Source organism: Vulpes lagopus, chromosome 7, assembly GCF_018345385.1.
Source record: "Vulpes lagopus strain Blue_001 chromosome 7, ASM1834538v1, whole genome shotgun sequence".
Classification (NCBI taxonomy): domain Eukaryota; kingdom Metazoa; phylum Chordata; class Mammalia; order Carnivora; family Canidae; genus Vulpes; species Vulpes lagopus.
Window position 1 is genome coordinate 17,515,946 of NC_054830.1, and position 24,885 is coordinate 17,540,830.

Below are 24,885 nucleotides of genomic sequence, written 5' to 3' on the forward strand. Positions count from 1 at the left end.
CAGATGTCTGAGGCCAGGAAAGATGGGAAAACATGGAAATCCAAGAGTCAGATGAGGATGATACCTGGCCTAATTAATGCCCAGTCTCAGAAGCCAAGGCTCTGAAGAAAGGAGGCAGTGGCCCCAAATGTTTGCATTTATTATAAACAAAGGTGCAGACCCTAGACTCTCAGAAACACGTCAACAGGTACAAAGCTAAGACAGAGCTGGTGAGATATTAATAGAGGGACAGGGAACACCGAGGTACTCATGCCTGGGCCAGAGCAGCCACCTAGGGCCCCTTCCACCTTTGGTCCAGACAGCCCCTTGGCCCAGCTTGTCCTGGGGTATAGGACAGGACTCTGGGCTGGGGTACAGGAGCTGGCTATTCTGTGAAGCTGGTGTCAGGAGAAGCAGGGACTATCAGAGGTCAGACGGTCCTTCTCCACTGTGGGCCAATTTCCCTCCAGGACCCAGGGGTTTCAGCTTCACAAAAACTATCACATACATTTTGAACAGGAAAACAGGCAAAATGGTTGGCTAGAAGGAAAACAAAAACACTGCAGGGAGGACACCTGAGTATGCAAGTGGACGGAGGCTACCCCGCAGACCGTGATGCAGGTCACGGGCAGCCAGAACTGTGGGTGACCGTGGCCCTCCAGGTGGTGCCAGGAACAGTGCAGGCAGACAGCGTTTGGGTGAGTTGGTTTCAGGAGGCTGCCTGCCCTCTGCTGGGCATGGCACAGGCTCTGGGGACTATGGGATGTCGCCGAAAAGATTAAAACCCAACCTAGCCATGTCCCCAAGCCTCACCCCCGTGCCATGATGGCTCTGGTTCTTTGAAGAGTACCCCACCCTGGGGACAGGCCATGGTCTTGAGCAGTGGCTAGCCTCCACGAAAACTGGAACACGTGTGCGTGTTGTTGCCCACAAAAGGCCATACTACCCTAGTATAAGGAGCCCCACCTGCTTGATCTCCCTGGGGTGATATGAAAAAGAACTCCCACCCCAGTCTTTAAATTTTGAGATTTCAAACGAGCACAATTTCAAGTGAGGAAGAGAACAAAGCAGGGTTCCAGCAACTCCAGCAAGGATGTCTCCCAACCATGCTGGCATAAGAAGTCTCGTGTACAGACAGGACAAACACCAGGCACGGGGAGAAAAGACTGTACCCACAAACACATACCCATTCTCTCTCTCTCTCTCTCACACACACACATGCACATGCACACGCACACAATCAAGTGGCAGCCAGAGGCACAGAGACATGCTCAGGGTGCTGCCTTCGGGGGGTCCATGTAGGCCGGGTTGTAAGGAGGCTGGCTGGCAGGGTAGGGCATGGCGGCACCTCCTGAAAACAGAGAGGACACTGGTTATGAACATGGAGGGCTGCAATGTGAGGGGACAGTGGTAGTAGACCTGGGGGGTCAGGCAGGGTCAGAGTTGGCAGTGGTACTTACCGGCCAATGTTTCGTGGTAAGCCGGGGGGCCCATTGGCTGGGCAGGGTAGGGTGGTGGGTACTGTGTCGGGTAGGGTGCTGCCGGCATCCCTGGCTGCGGGGGCATGGGGTGGTAGCCCTGGTACGTCGGTCCAGGGTAGCCTGGTGGCACACTTGGAGGCTGAGGGTAAGGGGTGTGTACCACAGTGGTGGCCGTGGTGGTGGTTACCACCGCTGCAAAGAGAATCCCAGTCAAGACCGCCCCTCACTCCCACTCAGCCAAGCCAGGGTCCCCTTGCACCTGGGGTCACAGTGGGGCAGGAGGGGGGTGGGCATACTTACGACGTGGTGGCCGGCGGCACATCTTGTAGAGACAGCAGCAGGAACACGTGAAGCAGATGATGAGGGTGACCACAGCGAGCACAAAGATGGTCAGGCCAATGGCTACAGTTGTCCCAAACCTGCCAAAGAGCCAGTCATGACCTCTCGCTCCTGCCCAGGACGAACACCCCACCATCCGCAGGGGCACCCCTCCTGCCAAAGGAGACTCTGGGCAGCACAGAGCAACTTCAAGGCTGTGCAGCTTGGACCTCTTTCAGACTGTGTCCTCATCGTATAATGGGGTTGTTCTGTGAGCCTGGCTAAAGCACCTCAGCCAGGGCCTGCCCCTCTTATCCCCCCGCTAGGAGCATGGCAGGGAGTTCTAGTGCCTCCCCACCAGACACACATCTTGTCCACTTCCACCCACTCAGCAGATGGTCCTCAGTCCCTAGGGGCAAGACAGACCAGCTCATGGCCTCTGGGAGCCCACAGTTCAGTGTACGAGACAGATGTTGAGGTAAAATGACTCTGGAAGCACAAGGGACAAATGGGAGAAACTGCAGGAGAGCAGAGGCCAGTGTGGCCAGAACAGTGGGGAGAGGCTCACAGGGAACACAGCCTCAGCACTAGCCCCAGAGAGGGGCTGCTGACCCCTTGGCTCCCTGGCAGTGACCGTGAGCCTGCTGGGTGCCAAGCACTGTGCCAGGGGTTCACGTACATCCCTGGGCTCCCGCGCTCTGACTAGTATGGCCAGTGGGTCAACAAAGAGCCATGTGGATGATACAAGGGTGCTGGAGCTGGTGCTCCTTCTGGAAGAGGAGGTCTGCCCATCTGATGCGTGCCCTCAGCAAGGACCACAGCAGAGTGGAGGGGCTTGGAGAAAGAACAGACCCTTGAGACGCCTGGGTGGCTCAGCAGTTGAGTGTCTGCCTTTGACTCAGGTCGTGATCCTGGAGTCCCGGGATCAAGTCTCACATCAGGCTCCCTGCATGGAGCCTACTTCTCCCTCTGCCTGTGTCTCTGCCAATCTCTCTGTCTCTCGTGAATAAATAAAATCTTAAAAAAAAAAAGAGAGAGAGAGAGAGAGAGAACAGACCCTGGCCAGGAAGTTCACCAAAACTGACTTTCAAGGGCAGACAGAGTCCCTTGCTCTCCTCCTCTGTTACCAGAGACCCAGCTCTATTCTAAGAAAAGGCAGATGCTTGGTGACTGCACCTAGTACATAAAAACATGCAAGGAGGGGCACCTGGCTGGCTCAGTTGGTAGAACGTGCTTGATCTCTGGGTCGTGAGTTCAAGCTCCACCCACACTGGGCATGGAGCCTCCTTAAAAAAAATAAAATAAAATACATTAAAAGACAAAACGTGGACAGAGCTTGGTGAGCTATAGGGCGTGTGCCTCTCCTGAAGGCCCCGAAAGGGCTGTGGCCCCGTCCACCCTGGGTGCAGGGGCTTCCCCCGCAGTCCAGGGGGCAGCACCACCTCCGCAGGGCCCCACACAGCCCGGGGAGGGGACCGGCTAAGAACAGACCTTTCACAGCAGGGACTCCAAAATACACAACCACATTCACAAAACAGAATGTGCGGCCCCTCACCTGGCCCTGACTCACAAGTTCCTCCTAAACCCTCTCCTGCCCCAAGGAATGGAGAGGAACACACACTCCCACACATACCACACACAGTATGGCGCCCAAGCTCACCCCATGTTAGCCTCCGCCTTCACTCCCAGGGCTCCAGCACCCCTGGACTTCCCCTCTTTCCATCATGGGCCACTCAGTCTCAATCTCCTCCCCTTTCCAGGAAACAGAAAGCAAATCTTGGTCCTCCCCTAGCCCTGACGTCAGTGGGAGGAAAAGCAATACAGAGCCCTTAAAGACACAGCAGGCCCAGCTGCACCCAGGGCAGCCAGGAGCAGGGACTGAAGCCTGAGGTGGTCAGGCGGTCCTCCCGGAGCTGCCTCCCCAGCCTCACCTGCCCTCACCTGGCCTCTCACCATGGCTGTCCACCCCCCTGCCTGGACATTGCCCTGGCATCAGAGGTGCCCTGAGTGGACAAGCCACACTCTTGCTCAACCCACCAGCCCTGTTCCAGTTGTCTTCCTTGATGGGCAACTTCAGTGATCTAGGCCCACCAGCAGCCCCTGGGGCCCCCAGAATGATGAGTCCCCTCATCCCCCCTCTCCTACCTGCACATGCTTCAAACCACTAGCCTGCCTCACCAGGATGATGCAGATGTCTTCTCAAGTGCCCTTGGCCAACCTGCCAAGTCTGATCATGTCACCCCCGCTCAAAAGCCTACCATGGCTCCTGTAGCTCTTGGGATCATGCAGGAATTTGATTTATAATTTACTTGTTAAACTGTGTGTATCTGGGGCACCTGGCTGGCTCAGTCGATAAAGCATGTGACTCTTGATCTAGGGGTTGTGAGTTCAAGTCCCACTGGGTGTAGAGATTACTTGAAAATTTAAAAAAAAAAAGTCTAAAATAAATAAACTGTGTGTATCTATATATTATAGTTGACAATAAAAGACCAAAAAAAAATCTAAGATATGTCTCACCTGATAGTAATACTTATAATAAGACAGATTTTAATCTTGAGTTAATAAAGTCTAAATAAAATAAAACCTGTGTGATCTGGGGGCACCTGGGTGGCTTAGTGGTTGAGCACCTGCCTTTGGCTTAGGTCGTGATCCTGGGGTCCTGGAATCGAGTCCCACATCAGGCTCCCTGCAGGCAGCCTGCTTCTCCCTCTGCCTATGACTCTGCCTCTCTCTGAGTCTTTCATGAATAAATAAAATCTTAAAAAAAAAAAAAAAAAACAACGTGTGTGATCTGGAACTCCCACCTTACCTCATTCTCTGTGCTCTAGCCACATCACCTTCCTTTCAGCTTTTCAAAGCACTATGCTGTATCTGACCTCAGAGTCTTTGCATATGTAGCTCCTCCTGCCTGGTCTGCCCTTCTCTTCCTTTTACCCTCACCCTTCAGAACTAAGCTCAAAATATCACTTCCTTGGGGACATCTTCCCTGACCATCCAGATAAGTTCGGGCTCCTTGATAAGTGCTCTTACAGAATTAAATTCCTGTCTACCTCAGTTTATAAATGGACACTCTGTGTAAGCATTTGATTGACATGCACCTCGTCTCCAGCCTATGGATTCATAGAGGCACAGACGTACCTGCTTTGGGCCATCACTGTATCTTCAGCATCCAGCATACAGTAAGTGTTAAATAGGTATCTGATGAATGAAAAATTCACTCAAGACCCATGGGCAACACCTAGTGGGATAGCCAGGCATCGTCCTCTGAGGAAGGGTAATATTTGAGGGGTGGTTGCAGAGTTTGGCAGGGGCCTTTAGTGCCAATGGTCATAGTTCTAGTGGAACCACGCCCCTGAGAGGAGGGAATGGGGTTCCCAAGGTTGGATCAGAGTCCAAAGGCCAAGTTCAAAAATGCAGAATCAGCCCAGGCAGGGAGTGCTCAGAGCTGAACGGGTGGTCCCAGAAGGCCGAAGACTCCCAATGTTTGGGCCAGGGAAAGACCATCTGTGGAGCAGGGACAAGAGCAATTTCACCGTGATACTGGCAATACAGCGGACTGGCCATGATACAGCAGGTGTGAGAGCCACAGAAAGGATGCTGGGAGGGCCGGGACAGGTGCACCAGGGCCTCACCTCACCTAAGGGACCTGCATGCCTTTCCCTCCACACTGTCCTAGCAGTCAGGGTCAGCAAAAACCAGCCTGGACCTGTGACCATGCATCGTACAAATCAGGTGCTTAAAAACATGCCAATCCTGCCCAACCATCCTGTGAATAGCAAGGAACTAGGAAAGGACAATGAAATTAGGATCCAAAAGAATCATGACAGGGGACTAAGGAAGCTCTAGGGAGCATACAAGCTAAGAATGGACACAGACACTGACTGCTCAACAGAGCAGGATGGGGCTCACCTGCCAAAGTTGGGGAGCAGGCAGCAGAAGACCTAGACCAACCCCAGGCCACATGATGGGGCACACAGTGACCACATCAAGGGAAGACACCACCCATCCAGACTGTGACAAGCAGAGCTGGCCTTATCTGGGTCCCTGTACTCTGCCTTGATGCCTCATTCTTGGGGAACCCAAGGAGTCACTGACACAAGGAGACGTGGGTTTTTCCCCCCACTGAAGCTTTCCTGGAGTTCCCAGCCATGGGCTGGGGAGCAGGAGCTGGAAACCACCTAGAAGCCAACACTTCAGTGGGTAAACAGTGCCCTTGGCCGAGGGGGCAGCACCCAGATGCCCACCAGGGGGCATTCACAGAAGTATCATTAGGGACCCTGCCCTTCCACCTGCTTCCCATGCCCTAAACCTTCATAAGGCAGGTGCTGTGCGAGACACAGGGTCTCTGGTTGGAGAGCAGAGGAGAGGTGAGGCAGGGAGAGGGCAGGCCAGCCGGCAGCAGGCAGGGCGGGGCACGAAGGGCAGAGCCGGGGGACAGGGAGCAGCCATGCCCGCCATGCCCAGGACACGCAGGGGCGGGGGCACGCGGCTGCCAACTCACACACCAGACCCAGGGCCCTGTGCACGCCTTGGGGAGCGACAGGTGCTCCCAGGCTCACCCCAGTCACCTCTCTGTTGCCACCACTCCTCCCGTGTCCCTCAGGACCTCGCTCTGCAATGTCCCCTTCCTCCCCTTTCTCAGCTCAAGTCTCCACCAGCATCGAAGAAGCCCTTCTCCACCCCGACTTCTCCTCCTCCTGTCCTAGTCCTCCACCAGATCGCTCTCTGAAGCTGTCTACACTCGCTTCACCCTACACACTGCCTACTCACTCTCAATCCGCTCCACTAAACAGCACCTCCTGCCAAGGGTGCCACGGCCTCTGTGCGGTAGCGTCCACGTTTCTCAGCACCCCACAGCCCAAGCGTCCTCCCCTTTCTCCCCATGGCTCTGAACCCTCCCTCTGGGCACCTCCCCAGGCCATTCTCAAATGTTCCTAATGCTCAGGTTCAGTCCTCAACACACTCCTACCACCCACCCTGAGCCCTTCACCCTAACCAGCTCCTGGTCCCACATCCTCTCCAGGGCTGGACCTCTGGGAGGTCAACAGAGCAGAGACCACCCCCACCATCAGCCCCACTCCCTAGTAGGCAACTGCTGAATTGTGTCCAGTCTCCCTCTGGCCTCCCAACACTTACTCCACCCATACGAAGTGTGCATCGTAACACCTCATCATGGTGGCAACAAGACAGAGCAGGAACTTGGCTAAGGGAACTGAGGTTTGGGAGATTGGGTTGTTCCCTGGCCCTGACACAGCAACCATGACGCACAAGCCCTGACAGAGACTGGGCATATCAGTTGTCCCAGCATCTTTACCACACCATCACTACTCTATCACCGAGCACCTGCATCACCATTATGTCATCACCATCACCACTGTCACCCCATCACCATCACCCTCACCCTGCCACCATCACCACCTTCACTCATCACCATCACAACCATTGTCCCATTACTGTCACTACTGTCACCCTGACATCACTGCCACCATCACCCATCACCATCACCACTGTCACCCCATCCCTGTCACCACTATTTCCTATCACTGTCACCAACACCCGTCACTGTCACCACCATCACCCTGTCACCATCACCACTGCCACATCACTGTCATCATCGCCCTGTCACTATCAACACCATCACCCCCATCACTGTCACTCTCTCCCCATCAGACACCTGTGCCCAATCCATATTGGGCACCTGTCTCACCTAGGTCAATATGGACCCTCTACCCTTTTTTTTTAAGATTTTATTTATTTATTCATAAGAGACAAAGAGAGACAGAGACACAGGCAGAGAGAGAAGCAGGCTCCCCACAAGGAGCCTGATTCGGAACTCGATTCCAGATCCCGGGATCACACGCTAAGCCAAAGGCAGAGGCTCAAGTGCTAAGCCACTCAGGCATCCCTAGACCCTCTACCCTTGGCCTTTCAACTGTCAGCCACAGTCCCCCCATCCCTAGCACAATGATGATGACTCAACTTTCCAATATAAGGATCAAGGGAGGGGGATTCCTGGGGTGGCTCAGTGGTTTAGCGCCTGCCTTTGGCCCGGGGCATGATCCTGGAGTCCCAGGATCGAGTCCCGCGTCGGGCTCCCAGCATGGAGCCTGCTTTTCCCTCTGCCTGTGTCTCTGCCTCTCTCTCTCTCTCTCTCTCTCTATGTCTATCATGAATAAAATATATATATATTTATATATGGATATATATTTATATATGGATCAAGGGACCTGGTGATCAACTTCTCTGCAGCCCTACTACAATGACTCTGTGGCCACCTGGTCCCCACAGCCCTCACTCTAGCCCACTGAGGCCCCTGTCACCTCGACCAGGAAGATGTACCCAGCCTGCAAGTTTTACTTACCCTGACATGGGATCACTGTCCAAGCTGGAATAGAACCTCAGCGCCGAGCCCAGCTGCTCCAGCGACTCCGTATCAATGGACACACTGAAAAGACGAAACCTCACGATTAATATACCCAAGCCCCACCCAGCACATGAGGAACAAACACTACCTTAGCACACACACAAAATGCACAAAAGCCAATCCTCTACAGGCCACAGAGTAGCCCTGATGGCCCCTGAGGAGGACTATCACACACACCAGGATCTCACACATTCCTCTCGAGTGTACACGGAACATTCTCTAGTACAGACTACATGTAAGGTCACAAAACAAGGTTCAACAGATTTGGAAAGACTGGTATCATACAAAGTTATCTTCTCCCACCACAATGCGATGAAGTTAGAAGTCAGAAAGGAAGACTACCATGTCACAAAGTTCAAAAAGAAATGCTAAACATAACTCACACCTTGAGAAACTAACATGGTACCAAAAAAGAAAAGCAGCAACAAAATTGGACATTAATAAGAAATTATAAAGCAAATTAAGAAATATGTAATACAGGGCAGCCCAGGTGGCTCAGCGGTTTACACCACCTTCAGCCCAGGGCATGATCCTGGAGACCTTGGATCGAGTCCCACGTCGGGCTCCCTGCATGGAGCCTGTTTCTCCCTCTGCTTGTGTCTCTGCCTTTCTCTCTCTCTCTCTCTTTCTCTCTCATGAATAAATAAATAAAATCTTAAAAAGAAAAAAGCAGGGCAGCCCCAGCGGCGCAGCGGTTTAGTGCCGCCTGCAGCCTGGGGTGTGATCCTGGAGACCCAGGATTGAGTCCCATGTTGGGCTCCCTGCATGGAGCCTGCTTCTCCCTCTGTCTGTGTCTCTGCCTCTCTCTCTCTATCTCTCTCTTCCTGTGTCTCTATGAATAAACAAAATCTTAAAAAAAAGAAAAAGAAAAAAGCTCCTTTTTTTAAAAAAAAGAGAAATATATAATACAAAAAATACAAATTCAAAGGGGCACATGCACCCCATTATTCATAGCAGTATTATCAACAATAGCCAAATTATGGAAAGAGTCCAAGTGCCCAAGTCCCACTCCCCCTGCTTGTGATTGCTCTCTCTCTCAAATAAATAAATAAAATATTTAAGAAAAAAATAGGGGCGCTTGGGTGGCTCAGTCAGGTAAGCATCTGACTTCAGTTTGGTCATGATACCAGGGTCCTGGAATCAAGCCCAATATCAGACTTCCGGCTCTATGGGAAGTTTGTTTCTCTCTCTTCTTCTGCAGCTCCCCCTGCTTGTGCTTGTGCTCTCTCCCTCTCTCTCTCTCCCTCTCTGTTGCTGTCAAATAAATAAATAAATAAATCTTTAAAAATAAAACAAAATAGGGGATCCCTGGGTGGCGCAGCGGTTTAGCGCCTGCTTTTGGCCCAGGGCGCGATCCTGGAAACCCGGGATCGAATCCCACGTCGGGCTCCCAGTGCATGGAGCCTGCTTCTCCCACTGCCTATGTCTCTGCCTCTCTCTCTCTCTCTCTCTGTGACTATCATAAATAAATAAAAAATAAAACAAAATAAAATCTTTTTTAAAAAAGGATATGGGGGTGCCTGGGTGGCTCAGTTGGTTAAGAATCTGCCTTCTGTTCAGGTCATGATCAGGTCAGGATCAAGCCCCACATCAGGCTCCCTGCTGCTTCTCCTTCTCCCTCTGCTATTCACCCTGCTTATGCTCTCTCACTCTCTATCAAACAAATAAAATAAAATTTTAAAAAAGATGTGGTGTAGCTATACAATAGAATATTACTCAGCCATCAAAAAGGATGACATTTGCAGGCAGTCTGGGTAGCTCAGTGATTTAGCACCGCTTTCAGCCCAGGGCATGATCCTGGAGTCCTGGGATCGAGTCCCACATCAGGCTTCCTGCTTGGAGCCTGCTTTTCCCTCTGCCCGTGCCTCTGCCTTTCTCTCTCTCTCTCTTTCTCTCTCATGAATAAATAAATAAAATCTTAAAAAAAAAAAAAAGAAAGATATTTGTGATTTGCAATGATATGGGTAGAGCTAGAGTGTATTATGCTGGTTGAAATAAGTCAATCAGAGAAAGACAAATACCGTATGATTTCACTCATGTGGAATTTAGGGGAAAAAAAGAGAGAGAAGGAGGCACACCATAAGAGACTTAAAAAAAAAAAAGATTTTATTTATTTATGAGATACAGAGAGAGAGAGAGGCAGAGACAGAGGCAGAGGGAGAAGCAGGCTCCATGCAGGAAGCCTGATGCAGGACTCAATCCCGGGACCCCAGGATTACGTCCTGAGCTGAAGGCAGATGCTCAACTGCTGAGCCAATCAGGCATCCCTCATAAGAGGCTCTTAACTATAGGAAATAAACTGAGGGTTAATGGAGGGGGGTGGGCAGGGGATGGGCTAGTTGGGGAATGGTCATTAAAGAGGGCTGATGAGCACTGGGTGCTGTTTGTAAGTGATGGATCATTCAGTTCTACTCCTAAAACCAATATTAATTATACTATATATTAACTAACTAGAATTTAAATTAATATTTGGAAAAAAACAATAAATAAAATGTGCCAAGTGGGAAAAAATAAATTAAGAAATAAATAAAACTGAAAAAAAAAAAAAAACTGGATAAGAAAAATATGATAGGTTAAAATTCATGAAACATAGCTAACAGAGTTCTTAGAGGGAAATTTATTATCTTTTTTTTTTAGATTTTTATTTATTTATTCATGAGAGACACACAGAGAGAGAGGCAGAGACACAAGCAGAGGGAGAAGCAGGCTCTCTGTGAGGAGTGTGATGCAGGACTCTATCCAGGGATCATGCCCTGAGCCAAAGGCTGCCGGTCACCACTGAGCCACCCAGCTGCCCCTATTATCTTTCTTTTTTTTTTTAAGATTGATTTACTTATTTCAGAGAGACAGAGATTCCAAGGTGGGAGGAGGGGCAAAGGGAAAGGGAGAGGGAAAGAATCTTTAGTAGGCTCTCCACTGAGCACAGAGCCTGACACCACGTTTGATCTCACAACCCTGAGACCATTACCTGAACTGAAATCAAGAGTCAAACACTCAGGGCACCTGGGTGGCTCAGTCAGTTTAAGAATCTGCCTTCTGTTCAGGTCATGATCCCAGGGTCCTGGGATCAAGCCCTTCAAAAGGCTCTCTTCTCATGTGAGCCTACCTCTGCCTCTCCCTAACTTCCCACCCCCGTTCATGTTTGCTCTCTCTCTCTCAAATACATAAATAAAATCTTAAAAAAAAAAAAAAAAAGCCACTCAACCAAGTCACCCAGGTGCCTCCAAAATGTATTTATCTTTAAAAGTAAGATGTGGGGGCAGCCCTGGTGGCGCAGCGGTTTGGTGCAGCCTGCAGCCTGGGGTGTGATCCTGGAGACTTGGGATTGAGTCCCACATCGGGCTCCCTGCATGGAGCCTGCTTCTCCCTCTCCCTCTGCCTGTGTCTCTGCCTCTCTCTGTGTGTCTATGAATACATAAATAAAATCTTTAAAAAATAAAAATAAATAAAAATAAAAGTAAGATGTGGGATCCCTAGGTGGCTCAGCGGTTTAGCGCCTGCCTTTGGCCCAGGGCGCGATCCTGGAGACCCGGAATCGAGTCCCACATCGGGGTCCTGGTATGGAACCTGCTTCTCCCTCCTCCTGTGTCTCTGCCTCTCACTCTCTATGTCTATAATAAATAAATACATAAATAAATCTTTAAAAAAATAAATAAATAAAAAATAAAAGTAAGATGTTAGGGACGCCTGGGTAGCTCAGTGGTTAAGCATCTGTCTGCCTTAGGCTCAGGTCGTGATCCCGGGGTCCTAGAATCGAGTCCTGCATTAGGCTCTGCACAGCGAGCCTGCTTCTCCCTCTGCCCCTCTCTTGCTCATGAATAAATAAAAATAAAATATTTTTTAAAAAATTTAAAAAGTAAGATATTAAACTCAAGAAAGTGGGGGAAAAGTAATAGAGCAAAGCCCCTCATTAAGGAAGAGATTAATAAAGGGAAACACAAAAATAAAATAGAGCAACAGCCACAAAAAGTAATACAAAAGATTTAAAAACCCAAAGTTGATAGGCCTCTGGCAAGACTCATCAAAGAGAAAAGTCACACAAAGGGAAAAAAGCATAATAAAAAGGGGGAGTGATGCCTGGGTGGCTCTGTGGTTTAGCTCCCGCCTTTAGCCCAGGGCCTGATCCTGGCAGGGAGCCTGCTTCTCCCTCTGCCTGTGTCTCTGCCTCTCTCTCTCTGTCTCTCATGAATAAATAAATAAAATCTTAAAAATAAATAAATAAACAAAATAAATAAAAGGTGGAAATAACTACAGGTACAACAGATCTTAAAAGTAGTAACTTTAAGGGTGTCTGCATGGCACAGTTGGTTGAGCATCTGACTCTTGGTTTCAGCTCAGTTCATGATCTCAGGGTCATGGGATCAAGCCCCATGTAGGCTCTGCACTTGCTGCAGTCTGCTTGAGACTCTCTCTCCCTTGCTCTCTGCCCCTCCCCACGCCTTCCCTCTCTCTCACTCTAAAATAGATAAATAAAGGATGCCTGGATGGCTCAGTCGGTTAAGCATCTGCCTTTCGCTCAGGTCATGATCCCAGGATCCTGGGATCGAGTCCCACATCAGGCTCCCTGCTCAGTGAGGTGCTTGCTTCTCCCTCTCTCTCTGCCACTGCTCCTGCTTGAGCTCTTTCTCTCTCTCTCTCAAATAAATAAATAAAATATCTTAAAAATAAATAAATCTTCAAAAAATAAAAGTAATAACTTCATTGGCCAGTATCAAAAAGACAAAATATAACAAGTACTAGGGAAAATGTGGAGAAAGGGGAACAATCGTGCATGGTTAGTAGGAATGCAAACTGGTGCAGCCACTGAAAAACAGTATGGAGTTTCCCCAACAAATTAAAAATAGGCCGGGCAGCCCCTGTGGCCCAGCGGTTTAGCGCCTCCTGCAGCCTGGGGTGTGATCCTGGAGACCCGGGATTGAGTCCCACATTGGGCTCCCTGCATGGAGCCTGCCTTTCTCCCTCTGCCTGTATCTCTGCCTCTCTCTCTCTCTCTCTGTGAGTCTGTCATGAATAAATAAAATCTTTAAAAAATAATAATAATAAAATAGGCATAAACATATAATCCATAAATAAGCAATTCCACTTCTGGATATTTACCTGAAGAAAATGAAAACACGGGCAGCCTTGGTGGCTCAGCGGTTTAGTGCCACCTTCTGCTCATGATCCTGGAGTCCCAGGATGGAGTCCTGCATTGGGCTCCCTGTGTGGAGTCTGCTTCTCCCTCTGCCTGTGTCTCTGCCTCTCTCTCTCTCTCTCATGAATAAATAAATAAAATCTTAAAAAAAAAAAAAAAAACCTTTCACAAGGGAGTTACAATTAAAAAAAAAAAAGAAAATGAAAACACCAATTTGAAAAGATATGTGCACCCTTAGGTTCACTGCAGAATTATTTATAATAGGACAGAAGCACCACAAGTGTTGATTGGTAGATTAGTGGATAATGAAGATGTGAGATACACAGACACACAGACATACACACATAAACACACACTGGATAGAGCAACATGGATAGAACCAAAGGGTATTATGTTAACCGAAATAAGACAGAGAAAGGCAAATACCGTATGATTTCACTTATATGTGGAATCTAACAAACAGCAAAACAAAACAGAGACTCATAGATACAGGAAACAAACTGGTGATTACCAGAGGGAGGATAAGTTGGGGGGGGTGGGGGGGGGTGACGGGGGTTAAGAGGCACAAGCTTCTAGTCATAAAATACACACGCCACAGGATGTAATGTACAGCACAGGGAATATAGTCAATAATATTGCAGTAACTTTGTATGGTGACAAATGGTGACTATACTTATTCTGGGGATCATTTTGTAATATAAAAATAGTGAATCACTGTGATGTATATCTGAAACTAACAGAATCTTGTTTGTCAACTATACTTTGATTTAAAAAATAATAACTTTACTTATATTCTTTTTTTAAGTTTATTTATTTATTAGAGAGAGAGAGAGAGAGAACGAGACTGGGCATAGAGGGAGAGGGAGAAGCAGATTCCCTGCTGAGCAGAGAGCCCGATGCAATGTTTGTTCCCAGGACCCTGAAATCCTGACCTGAGCTAAAAGAAGACACCTAACCAACTGAGCCACCTAGGTACTCCCCTTATTTGGATTCTGATTTGAACAAACCACCCATGAAAAGGAACAAGTGGAGGCAACTAAAGACAGACTGGCACTGAAAATTATTAATGATTTACTGTTCATTGTGCCAAATATGTTATTGAATTAGTGGTTATATTTCTTTACAAAGGACTCATTTGTACAGATGAAAACTAACATTTAAGAAGAAAATTTTTAAAAGATTTATTTTAGAGAGAGCAGGGGGAGGGGCAAAACCAGAGAAAGAATCTCAGGCAGACTCCCCACTGAGCACACAGCCCAACTTGGGGCTTGATCCCAGAACCCTGAGATCATGACCTGAGCCAAAATCCAGAGTTGGATGCTCAACCCATTGAGCCACCCAGACACCCTGGGAGGAATTTTTATGATGTTTCAATTTTTATTTTGTTTTAAAATAATCTGAAAAAAAGTGAGGGGGGCATGTATAAAATAAGAGCATCAGGGCAGCCCGGGTAGTTCAGCGGTTTAGCACCACCTTCAGCCCAGGGCATGATCCTGGAGACCCAGGATAGAGTCCGAGGTCAGGCTCCCTATATGGAGCCTGCTTCTCCCTCTGCCTGTGTCTCTGCCTCTCTCTCTCTCTCTCTCTCTCTCTCTCGAATAAATAAAATCTTAAGAAAAATAAAAGCATCAGAGTTTTGGCAACTATGGAAGCAGGTGATGGATATATAGAGTTATTATATTATTCTCTCTCCTTTTATAATTTTGGAAAGTTTCCAAAATTAAGTGTAAAACAAAATAAAATTAAAAAGCATTAGGAACACCTACATTCTATTTTTTTTTAAAGGTTTTATTTATTTGTTCACAAGAGACAGAGAGAGATAGAGAGAGGCAGAGACAGAAGCAGGCTCCTCGCAGGGAGCCTGACGTGGGACTCGATCCCAGTTCCTAGGATCACACCCTGAGCTAAAGGCAGCTGCTCAACTGCTGAGCCACCCAGGCATCCCTGAGCACCTATATTCTAAATTTGAAGGAAAAGTGAAGCTGAAGAAAAAAAAAATTATTTATTTATTTATTTTTATTTTTATTTTTTTTAAGATTTTATTTATTTATTCATGAGAGACACAGAGAGAGGCAGAGACATAGGCAGAGGGAGAAGCAAGCTCCATGCAGGGAGCTTGATGTGGGACTCGATCCTGGGACTCCAGGATCATGCTCTGGGCCAAAGGCAGGCACAAACTGCTGAGCCACCCAGGCACCCCCCCAAAATTTTTTTAATTAAAAAAAAAAGTGAAGCTGAAGAGATAATATTTTTTAAAAACCAGTGTACAGGGATCTCTGGGTGGCTCAGCGGTTTAGTGCCTGCCTTTGGCCCAGGGTGCGATCCTGGAGTCCCGGGATCAAGTCTCGCATCAGGCTCCCTGCATGGAGTCTACTTCTCCCTCTGTCTGTGTCTCTGCCTCTCTCTCTCTCTCTCTGTCTATCATGGATAAATAAATAAAATCTTTAAAAAAAAAAAAAAAAAAAGGGATCCCTGGGTGGCGCAGCGGTTTAGCGCCTGTCTTTGGCCCAGGGCGCCATCCTGGAGACCCGGGATCGAATCCCACGTCGGTCTCCCGGTGCATGGAGCCTGCTTCTCCCTCTGCCTATGTCTCTGCCTCTCTCTCTCTCTCTCTCTCTGACTATCATAAATAAATAAAAATTTTTTAAAAAGTTATAAAAAAAAAAAACAGTGTACAGTGGCTGGTCAGTTGGAAAAGCATGTGACTCTTGATCTCAGAGTCATGGGTTAGAACCCCACATTGGGTATAGAGATAAAACTTTTTAAAAAAATCAATGCGTGGGCTTAGGTGAGCAGTAACAGAGCAAAAGATACCAAGCTGGTGTATTGGAGGCTGGAAATAAAGATCCATGGAAGTAAGCCTGGCACCTGAGGCTCTGTTCTCCTGGAATCATTAGCCAACTTCAGAGGAGTAGCTGAAGGGCTGAGTAGCACTTCCAAAAGTCTCAGGTGATAGATATTAGAACCAGAGCCCACCAGGTGGGAAAGCCCTGATGATTCCCACTCACTTGGGATGAGGCCTCAAAAGCTGCACCCCAAGAAGAAGGGAGGAAAGTGAGTATAGAGATCTCAGCTTCTAATCCTCTTAGTCTCTGCAGTTAGGCCAAGATGGTTTTAAGAGTGCTGTGTCCCAGGGTGCCTGGGTGGCTCAGTGGTTGAGCGTCAGCCTTTGGCTCAGGTTGTAATCCTGGGGTCCTGGGATTGAGTCTCGCATCAGACTGCCCACATGGAGCCTGGATCTCCCTTTGCCTATGTCTCTGCCAATCTGTGTCTCTCATCAATAAATAAATAAAGAATCTTAAAAAAAAAAAAAAAAAGAATGCTGTGTCCCTGACAAAAGCAATACAAATCCTCCCTGGAAGAAGTCCTAGACTCTAAATTTCTTTTTTTTTTTTTTTATTATTTATTTATGATAGTCACAGAGAGAGAGAGAGAGGCAGAGACATAGGCAGAGGGAGAAGCAGGCTCCATGCACCGGGAGCCCGATGTGGGATTTGATCCCGGGTCTCCAGGATCGCGCCCTGGGCCAAAGGCAGGCGCCGAACCGCTGCGCCACCCAGGGATCCCCCTAGACTCTAAATTTCTATAATCAATTCTGTAAATGTAGTATCAAGCACACCATCAAAAATTTTCAGGAACACTAGGACACTAGACAACATGATTAGAAAACAGAAACAATTGACAACAGAAATACCCCCAGGGCTTCAAATATTGAAGCTACTGACATCAAACGCCACCACATACATAGTTCAAGTAGACAAAAGAAAAAATCAAGCAGTCCAGGAGAACATGAAATATAAAAGAAGACACAAAAATTCTAGAACTAAAAAACAATACTACAAATTCATAATTTATTAGTCACAGTTGAAGATAGAATTAATCAACTGGAGGATAGGTCTACATGTAGACTGAAGCTCAGAGACACAAAAAGATAGTAAATGTAAAGACAGAAGGTGGTGGGCAAAATATGCAATACAAGAGGTTTACAAGTGGTCTTACATATCTGTAGAGTCCTAAAAGGAAAAGAATGAGAGAATGGAGCAGAAGCAATGTTTAAAGAGATAACGGCTGCCAGTTTTTCAAAACTGAAGAAAAACAGCCCAATAATTCAAGAAGTACTGAGAACCCCAAGCAGCACAAAGCCACAGTGAGGCACATCACAGCAAAACTGCTAAAAAACAAATACAAAGAAAAATCTTAAAAGTAGTCAGAGGCACACCTGGGAGGCTCAGTCAGTTGAGTGTCTGACTCTTGGTTTCAACTCAGGTCATGATCTCAGGGTAGGTGAGATGGAGCCCTGCATCAGGCTCCCTGCTCAGGGGGAGTCTGCTTGAGATTCTCTCTTTCCCTCTGCCCGTCATCTGGCACATGCATGCGCTCTCTCTCAAATAAATAAATAAATAAATAAACAAATAAATAAATAAAATCTTTTAAAAAATTAAAAGTTTATAAAAAGTAGTTAGAGAAAACGTATTGCTTGCAAAGGAGCAATGACTAAACTGTCATTTGGTTTCTCAATAAAAATGATATCAGAAGACAATGGAATGGAGCACCTGGCTGGCTCCTTCAGAAAAGCCTCTCAAGGTCATAGATTCAAGCCCCACATTGGGTATAGAGATTGCTTAAAAAAAAAAATTAAAAAGATAATGTAATAAAAGCCTTAAGGGCTAAAAGAAGTTAATAGCTGCCAACCTAGAGATCTATAACCAGGAAAAATATCCTTTAGGAAGGAAGGTGAAATAAAGACATTTTCAGAGAAACAAAAACAGAGAAAATTTGACACCAGCATACCTGCATGAGAGGTAGAAGGATCATGATCTCAGTTGAGGCTTAAAGATGCAGGAAGCAATAAGCAGCAGCAGAGAGGATAAATATATGGATAAATGCAAATAAACATTCACTGTCAAAAACAAACAACTTACTATCTTTGAGGTTTACAGTAGTATTACAAGAGATAAAGAGGCATATTATACATGATAAAATGAATAATTCAGAAAGTCAAACCAAAAAAAAAAATAGTCAAATCAATCCTAAGTATGTACCTAATAACAAAACATCAGAATTCATGAAGCAAATATTGATAGAACTAAAAGAAGAATAAATATATCTGTGGTCTCTTAGTAATCGACAAAACAAGCAGACAAAACCAATAAGGACAGAAAGGATCCAAACACTATTATCAACCAACTTGACCTAACTGACACTTATAAAAGGACTATACCCAACAACTGCAGAATATACCATTTTTCAAGTTCATGTGAAACACTTAGGTATGGTATATGCTGGGTCATAAAATGAATCTCAATAAATTTCAAAGGACTTAAATCTTAAAAGAAAACTTCGCAATGAGATATTACTACACATTCACCAAAATTATTAAAATTCAAACCTTCTAGGAAATAGAAATGATATAAATCTTGACTGAGGTATTATATGTGAGAAGTATACATTTACTAAAACTCATCAAACTGAAACATTAAGACTTGTGCATTTTACTGTATGTAATACCTCAATTTTTTTCTTTAATTTTTAAAAATTTTTATTATTTTATTATTTTATTTTATTTTATTTTTATTTTATTTTATTATTTATTTTATTTTATTTTATTTTATTTTATTTTATTTTATTTTATTATTTTTGAAAGAGAGCATGAGCAAGGGGGAAGGGCAGAAGGAGAGGAGAGAGGCAGGCTCCATGCTCAGCTCAGTGCATAGCCAGATGCAGAGCCAGATGCAGGGCTCAACCTGAGCCAAAACCAAGATTTGGACACCCAACTGACTGAGCTACCCAGATGCCCCTATACCTCAATTTTTTAAAAATGGTTTATAACACCAAGTTTTGAGAGGATGCACAGCAAACTGGACTTCTCACACATGGCTGGTAAGAGTATAAATGGTACAACAGTGTTAGAAAACTATAAGTATCTGCCAAAGCTGAACACATGCACCCAATGACTCAGCAATTTTACTCCTAGATATTTACCCAAAAGAAATTATGTGTTATTTAAAGTTTTATTTTTTTAAGTAATCTCTATTCCCAGTGTGGGGCCTGAGATCAAGAGTCTCATGCTCTCTGACTGAGCCAGCCAGGAGTCCCAGAAATATGTTTCTTTTAAAAGATACCAAAGAAGGGGAATCCCTGGGTGGTGCAGCGGTTTGGCACCTGCCTTTAGCCCAGGGCGTGATCCTGGAGACCCGGGATCAAATCCCATGTCGGGCTCCCGGTGCATGTAGCCTGCTTCTCTCTCTGCCTGTGTCTCTGCCTCTCTCTCTCTCTCTCTCTGTGTGACTATCATAAATAAATAGAAATTAAAAAAAAAAAAAAAGATACCAAAGAGGGACATGTGGGTGGCTCAGTTAAATGCTCGACTCTTGATTTTGGCTCAGATCATGAGCTTGAGGTCATGAGATGAAGCCCCAAGTTGGGTTCCATACTCAACAGGGAGTCTGTTTGAGATTCTTTCTCTCCCTCTCTCTCTGCCCTTCATCCCCTCATGCACACTCTCTCTCTCTCAAATAAATAAACAAATCTTTAAAATGCATCAAAGATTTGTAAAAAAGAGTTCTTAGTATTGCTGTCAGAATAGCAGAAACCTTCCTTAGTCTAATAAAAGGTGTCTTAAAAAAAACTACAACAAATAATTATTTTTATCATGAAATGATGAAAGCCTTCTCTCTGAGACAAGAATGCTACCTATTATCACTTTCGATCAACACTGTACTGGAGATCTTAGCCAGTGCAATAAAGCAAGAAAAAGTATTTAAAAGTATAAGAATAGGAATGGAAGAAATAAAACATTGATTACATATGATGTGACTTTGTAGAAAATTCTAAAGAAATTTCAACTAAAATCACTGAAATTAATAAGTAAATTTAGTAAAGTCTCTGGATACAAGGTCAATTTATAAAAATGTATTACCTTTCTCTGTATCAATAAATAATGAGAATCTTAAACTTACAGTACCATCAAAAAAGATTAATTACCTAGGGAAAAAAATACAGATGCAGAGAAACTATTTGATAAAATTCAAAATTCTTTTATGACTAAAAGTACAAGCAAATTAGAAATAGAAGGAAACTTCTTTAATCTGATAAATGGCACCAATAACAAAGCTACAACTAGCATCATACCTAATACTGTATGTTTTATCTAAACAGGGAAATATGCTCTTACCACGTCCATTCAACATTGCAATGGAGGTCTTAGCCCATGCAATGAGACAAGAAAGAGGAATAAAGGCATACAGAGTATGAAAGAAGTAAAGAGTAGAAGGGGAAAAAATGGAATAAAACCAAACCAAAACAATATGGTAAGTGAAAAAGAAAGAAATACAGAAAGGAGAGAACAATAAAAAGCACAAAAATAAGATGACAAATATAATTTCAGAACACCAATAATTACATTAAATGTAAATGAAATGTTCCTTTATTTAAAAAATTACTGGAATGGATTTTTGTTTTTGTTTTTTTTGTTTTTTTTATTTTTTATTATTTATTTATTTATTTATTGGATTTTTGTTTTTTAAAGGACACCAAAAGGTTGGAAGTAAAAGGGTAGAATAGGATCCATCAGGAATCCTTAGGTAGGGATACCTGGGTCGCTCAGCTGTTGAGTGTCTGCCTTCCGGCTCAGGGCGTGATTCCAGGATCCGGGATTGAGTCCCACATCGGACTCCCTGCATGGAGCCTGCTTCTCCCTCTGCCTATGTCTCTGCCTCTGTCTGTGTCTCTCATGAATAAATAAAGTCTTTAAAAAACAAAACTTTAACTTAAAAAATCAGTCAATCAGGGATCTCTGGGTGGCTCAGCGGTTTAGCGCCTGCCTTCGGCCCAGGGCACGATCCTGGAGTCCTGGGATCGAGTTCCGTGTCGGGCTCCCGGCACGGAGCCTGCTTCTCCCTCCTCCTGTGTCTCTGCCTCTCTCTCTGTGTCTATCATGAATAAATAAATAAATAAATCTTTTTAAAAAAAATCAGTCAATCAGGGATTCCTGGGTAGCTCAGTGGTTTGGCGCCTGCCTTTGGCCCGGGGCGTGATCCTGGAGTCTCAGAAATCAAGTCCCACATCAGGCTCCCTGTATGGAGCCTGCTTCTCCCTCTGCCTGTGTCTCTGCCTCTCTCTCTCTCTCTCTCTCTCCCCGTGTCTCTCATGAATAAATAAATAGAATCTTTACAAAAAAAATCAGGCAATCACACAAACAAAAGGACATACAGGCTGGCTGCTTATGGAGTGAGAGGGAAATGGAAGGCTCATGTGAGATTGAATATGTAAAATGGTATGAGCTGGTCTTGCCCAGACCAGTGATGATCACCTGCCATGAGCTGAATAGTTGAACCACCTCAAGTCTCTCTATACTATGACTAAACAAAAGAAACACAGATTTGGCAAAGGGAGATCTTATATCCAGCCCATGAAACGGTCTAAATCCAGATGGAATGCAAATCCACTGGCCACACCAAGAGGACACAGGCAGTGTAATGTGCATTCCAGGGGCCCCAAGATGATACCTACATAAATTACATACAATACCCCTGCCAGGTACATGCATATACTACAGGGTACACTCACACCAAGGTGTGCACAGATACAGGTACATAGCCAGGCATGAGCCACAGCGCCAGCTGAGGCCACCACCCCTGAGAAACCGGCTCAGCCGAAGACTGAGTGAGCTGCAGCCCTTGAGGGTTGGGGAGAGAGGGACAAGGGACTAACTGAGCAAGTTCTGGGGAATTCAGCCCAGAACAGGAGCTCCCCAACCTCACCCCCACCCCTGGTCCAGTGCTCTACCATCTTGAAGCAGCTCAGAGGCCAGAGGGGCAGGGCTATTTCTCCTTCATGCACACTTCTGCTGGGGGCAGACTCAGGTGCACCCACCTGGCTTCAGGCACATCACACCCTTCTTCATTCCATACAAATTTCTTCAGCTCATCAGAGCAGCAGTATTGGTAATAACAGTTGCCACAGCAGAACTCAGGACAGGACTCAGGGAAGAGGTTGCGTTCACGGGAAGCCACACACACCTCACTGCGAGCTGGAGTAGACAAACACACTGGTCAATCTGTGGCCATGGGGCCAGGCCTCACGCCAGATCTCAGCCACGTCCCGGTCAACAGCCCTGGCCCAGCACAGCCATCAGGTACAAGAGTCTGGGCTGTCTTTGAGCGACACTAGTCATTGGCCACTTCTGGCCACATCCCCCATCAGCCTTGCCCTCTCCCCCCCACCAGCCACTTGCCTTCTGACAGAAGCCTGACCTTTCTAAGTAGGAATCTGATCACTTCCTGCTCTTGGACCATCCCTGGTCTCCACTGTCTCATGCTCAAGTCCAGGGTCTAGATCACCAAGGGCTTTGATGGTCACCCCAACTTTCCAGCTCTGCCCACACTCAGGCCATATTTTTGCCTATTTCCCATTCCTTGTCTTCAAATCTACCCGTCGTTCAAGGCTTTCCTCCAGGCCCCTTCCTCCAGAAGCCGTCCAAGCCCAGCGGTCACAGAGCTGAACTGGAACACCCCCAACCAGCTGCAGAGGCCCAGACACTGGGCCAATGAGTTCCCAATCCTTACTCTGTCTCCTCTCCACTCAGCCACAGCAGCCTCAGCCTCTGCTAGACAGGGGACTGCAGGGGCCTGTCTCTCGGGGCACAGATCACAGACCACACCCTCGGGGCAGGCTGTCTTCAGACCAACTCTCCATTGGCCATTGGTCACAGCCATACCCACCATATATGTGTCTGTGAAGCACTTCACCCTAGGCTGGGCCTGTAGCAGATAACCTAGAAAATGTTTACGCAATTGGTGGCCAGGGTTCTGGGACGGCAGCACCACCTCAACCCCAGAACCATCACAAGGCTTTCAGCCAGAGCTGGGATCCAAGGACCTTTCCATAGGCTGGGATAAAGGCAGACCTTCAATATTCCAGGTCATGATGAAAGGACCTGGCTGACAAGTGTGGGAAATTACCGAGGACTTTGGAAGACCACGAGGCTTGCAAACTTCCAGAAAGATGCTATAGCCATGTATCCGTAGGCTAGATTAGCAGAGATCTAGTGCCCACCAGCAGGATGGAGTGGTCCCAGATGGTACCTGGACAGACCCCAAATGGAACACCCATTTCAGCAAGGTCCAGATGACTGTGGTAGCCTGGGGACAGGTCTGATGATAAACCCTGAAGTATGGGTATGTCACCTGGAAACAGGGCACAGCACCTGGACTCTGGAGACCCAGACTGGCCAGGGCCCCAGGGCAGTGTGCAGCGTCTGGAGACCCAGCCTGGTCAGTATATCATGTACAGAGCGAGGCCCAAAGACAGAGGCACTGAGCGACCTCTTTGAGAAGAGATAACTATAAATGGGACGGAGGGGGGGGTGGCGGGGCAGGGCGGGGTGCTCTGTTCTTGACAGGTTCAGGCAGAGCCCTGCTCTGGGCAAAGCTGCAGGGCAGAGGACCTGGCTGCTACCAGGCTCACCCCAGCCAGCTGTGCAACTGACAATAGGTATGGTCCGCGTGGCCCATGCTACTGGGTAACTCAGGTGACCCACCTCCTTACAGCCTTATGGCCACAGCCCAGCCTCTAAGCTGCTGCACACACACCCCAACACCGTTTGGGCCAAGAGCCCATGACACAAATGCTCTTCTGGGCCCCAGACACTCTGCACGAGCTGTGCCAGATTTCACTGGACCAGGGACCAGGGCTCCACCTTCTCCTTTCCCACCCCAAATTCCCAGATTCATCTCACCCCCCCCAGGAAATAAAGCCCTTCTACTCAAGGAAGCCACTCACCCCAGAGGGATCATCGCTTCCTCTGGCTGGGCAAGGGGCTGTTCCAATTCCTACCCCTAAAGGGCCCCCAGCCTGGCCTCCTTGTCTGTGAATCATCAGTCTACCATTAACACACACAGTAGTGTTTCCTCCAACCCCTGAGGCCAGGCTCAGCGGTCTCCAGGAACCCAAGGGCCATGGAGCAGCTTGGAGCAGCGGGTGGGGTCTTCTAGCCAGTAAATAGAGCCTAAGGGAAGGCCTCTGATGGAGGGGCCAGGTTTCCCTCCTGCCACCACCCTAGGCTAAGGAGCCCCTGGGGACCCAATCCCTTGGAACATCTGAAAGAGCGGACCCCATCGAGGGCAGGACGAGGGTGGCAACTTCCTAGGGTCTGAGCAGTGTCAGTTCAGATAGGAGGGGTGCTGTGGCCCAGGTCAGGTCAGGCCTGGGGGTTGGCTGGCCGCCTCCGGGTTATTGGGGTGGGGGCCACTGCGGGGGTGGTGCTGCCCGGGTTCACTCCAGAGACTGCACGGAGGTGGCTACCACCCTCCCCAACACACTGTCCCTTCCCTGGGACAAACTCCACCCCACCCCCATGGGCTCACCACCTGGAGGCGGCGGGAGCAGCAGCAGCAGCAGCAGGATCCGTGGCGCGGGCACCCGCGCGGCCATGGCGGGGCGGTGGACGGACCGAAGGACACACGGGCAGAGGCTGCAGGGGTTGAGGTGCGCGGCAGCCTCAGCGACCCGTGAGGCCACCGCTTCCTCGCCCCGCCCCGGCGGCCTGT

General features: G+C 47.3%; 1 protein-coding gene across 3 annotated transcripts; it reads right to left on the reverse strand.

The window, feature by feature from the left end:
- Nucleotides 1-122: 122 nt before the first annotated feature.
- SHISA5 (shisa family member 5) lies at nt 123-24,885 on the reverse strand. 3 transcript variants are annotated; one of them, XM_041761827.1, is made up of 6 exons: nt 24,703-24,885; nt 22,211-22,367; nt 8,140-8,223; nt 1,761-1,879; nt 1,440-1,652; nt 123-1,330 (listed from the first exon to the last, which is right to left on the reverse strand). In XM_041761827.1, the coding sequence occupies exons 1-6, from the start codon at nt 24,767-24,769 to the stop codon at nt 1,251-1,253; spliced, it is 720 nt and encodes a 239-aa protein (XP_041617761.1). In that variant the 5' UTR covers nt 24,770-24,885; the 3' UTR covers nt 123-1,250. The 3 variants fall into 3 exon arrangements, with proteins under 3 accessions (XP_041617761.1, XP_041617762.1, XP_041617763.1); XM_041761828.1 differs by having other exon boundaries at nt 24,706-24,884; XM_041761829.1 differs by lacking the exons at nt 8,140-8,223; nt 22,211-22,367; nt 24,703-24,885 and adding an exon at nt 3,439-3,569.

Bases quoted from the DNA above. Each gene is read 5' to 3' on its own strand.
- SHISA5 (XM_041761827.1), bottom strand. From the start codon at position 24,769: ATGGCCGCGCGGGTGCCCGCGCCACGGATCCTGCTGCTGCTGCTGCTG. The intron at 1,653-1,760 runs GTAAGTATGCCC...TTCTCTTTGCAG, and splicing joins GTGCCGCCGGCCACCACGTC to CGGTGGTAACCACCACCACG. The intron at 1,331-1,439 runs GTAAGTACCACT...CTCTGTTTTCAG, and splicing joins TTACCACGAAACATTGGCCG to GAGGTGCCGCCATGCCCTAC.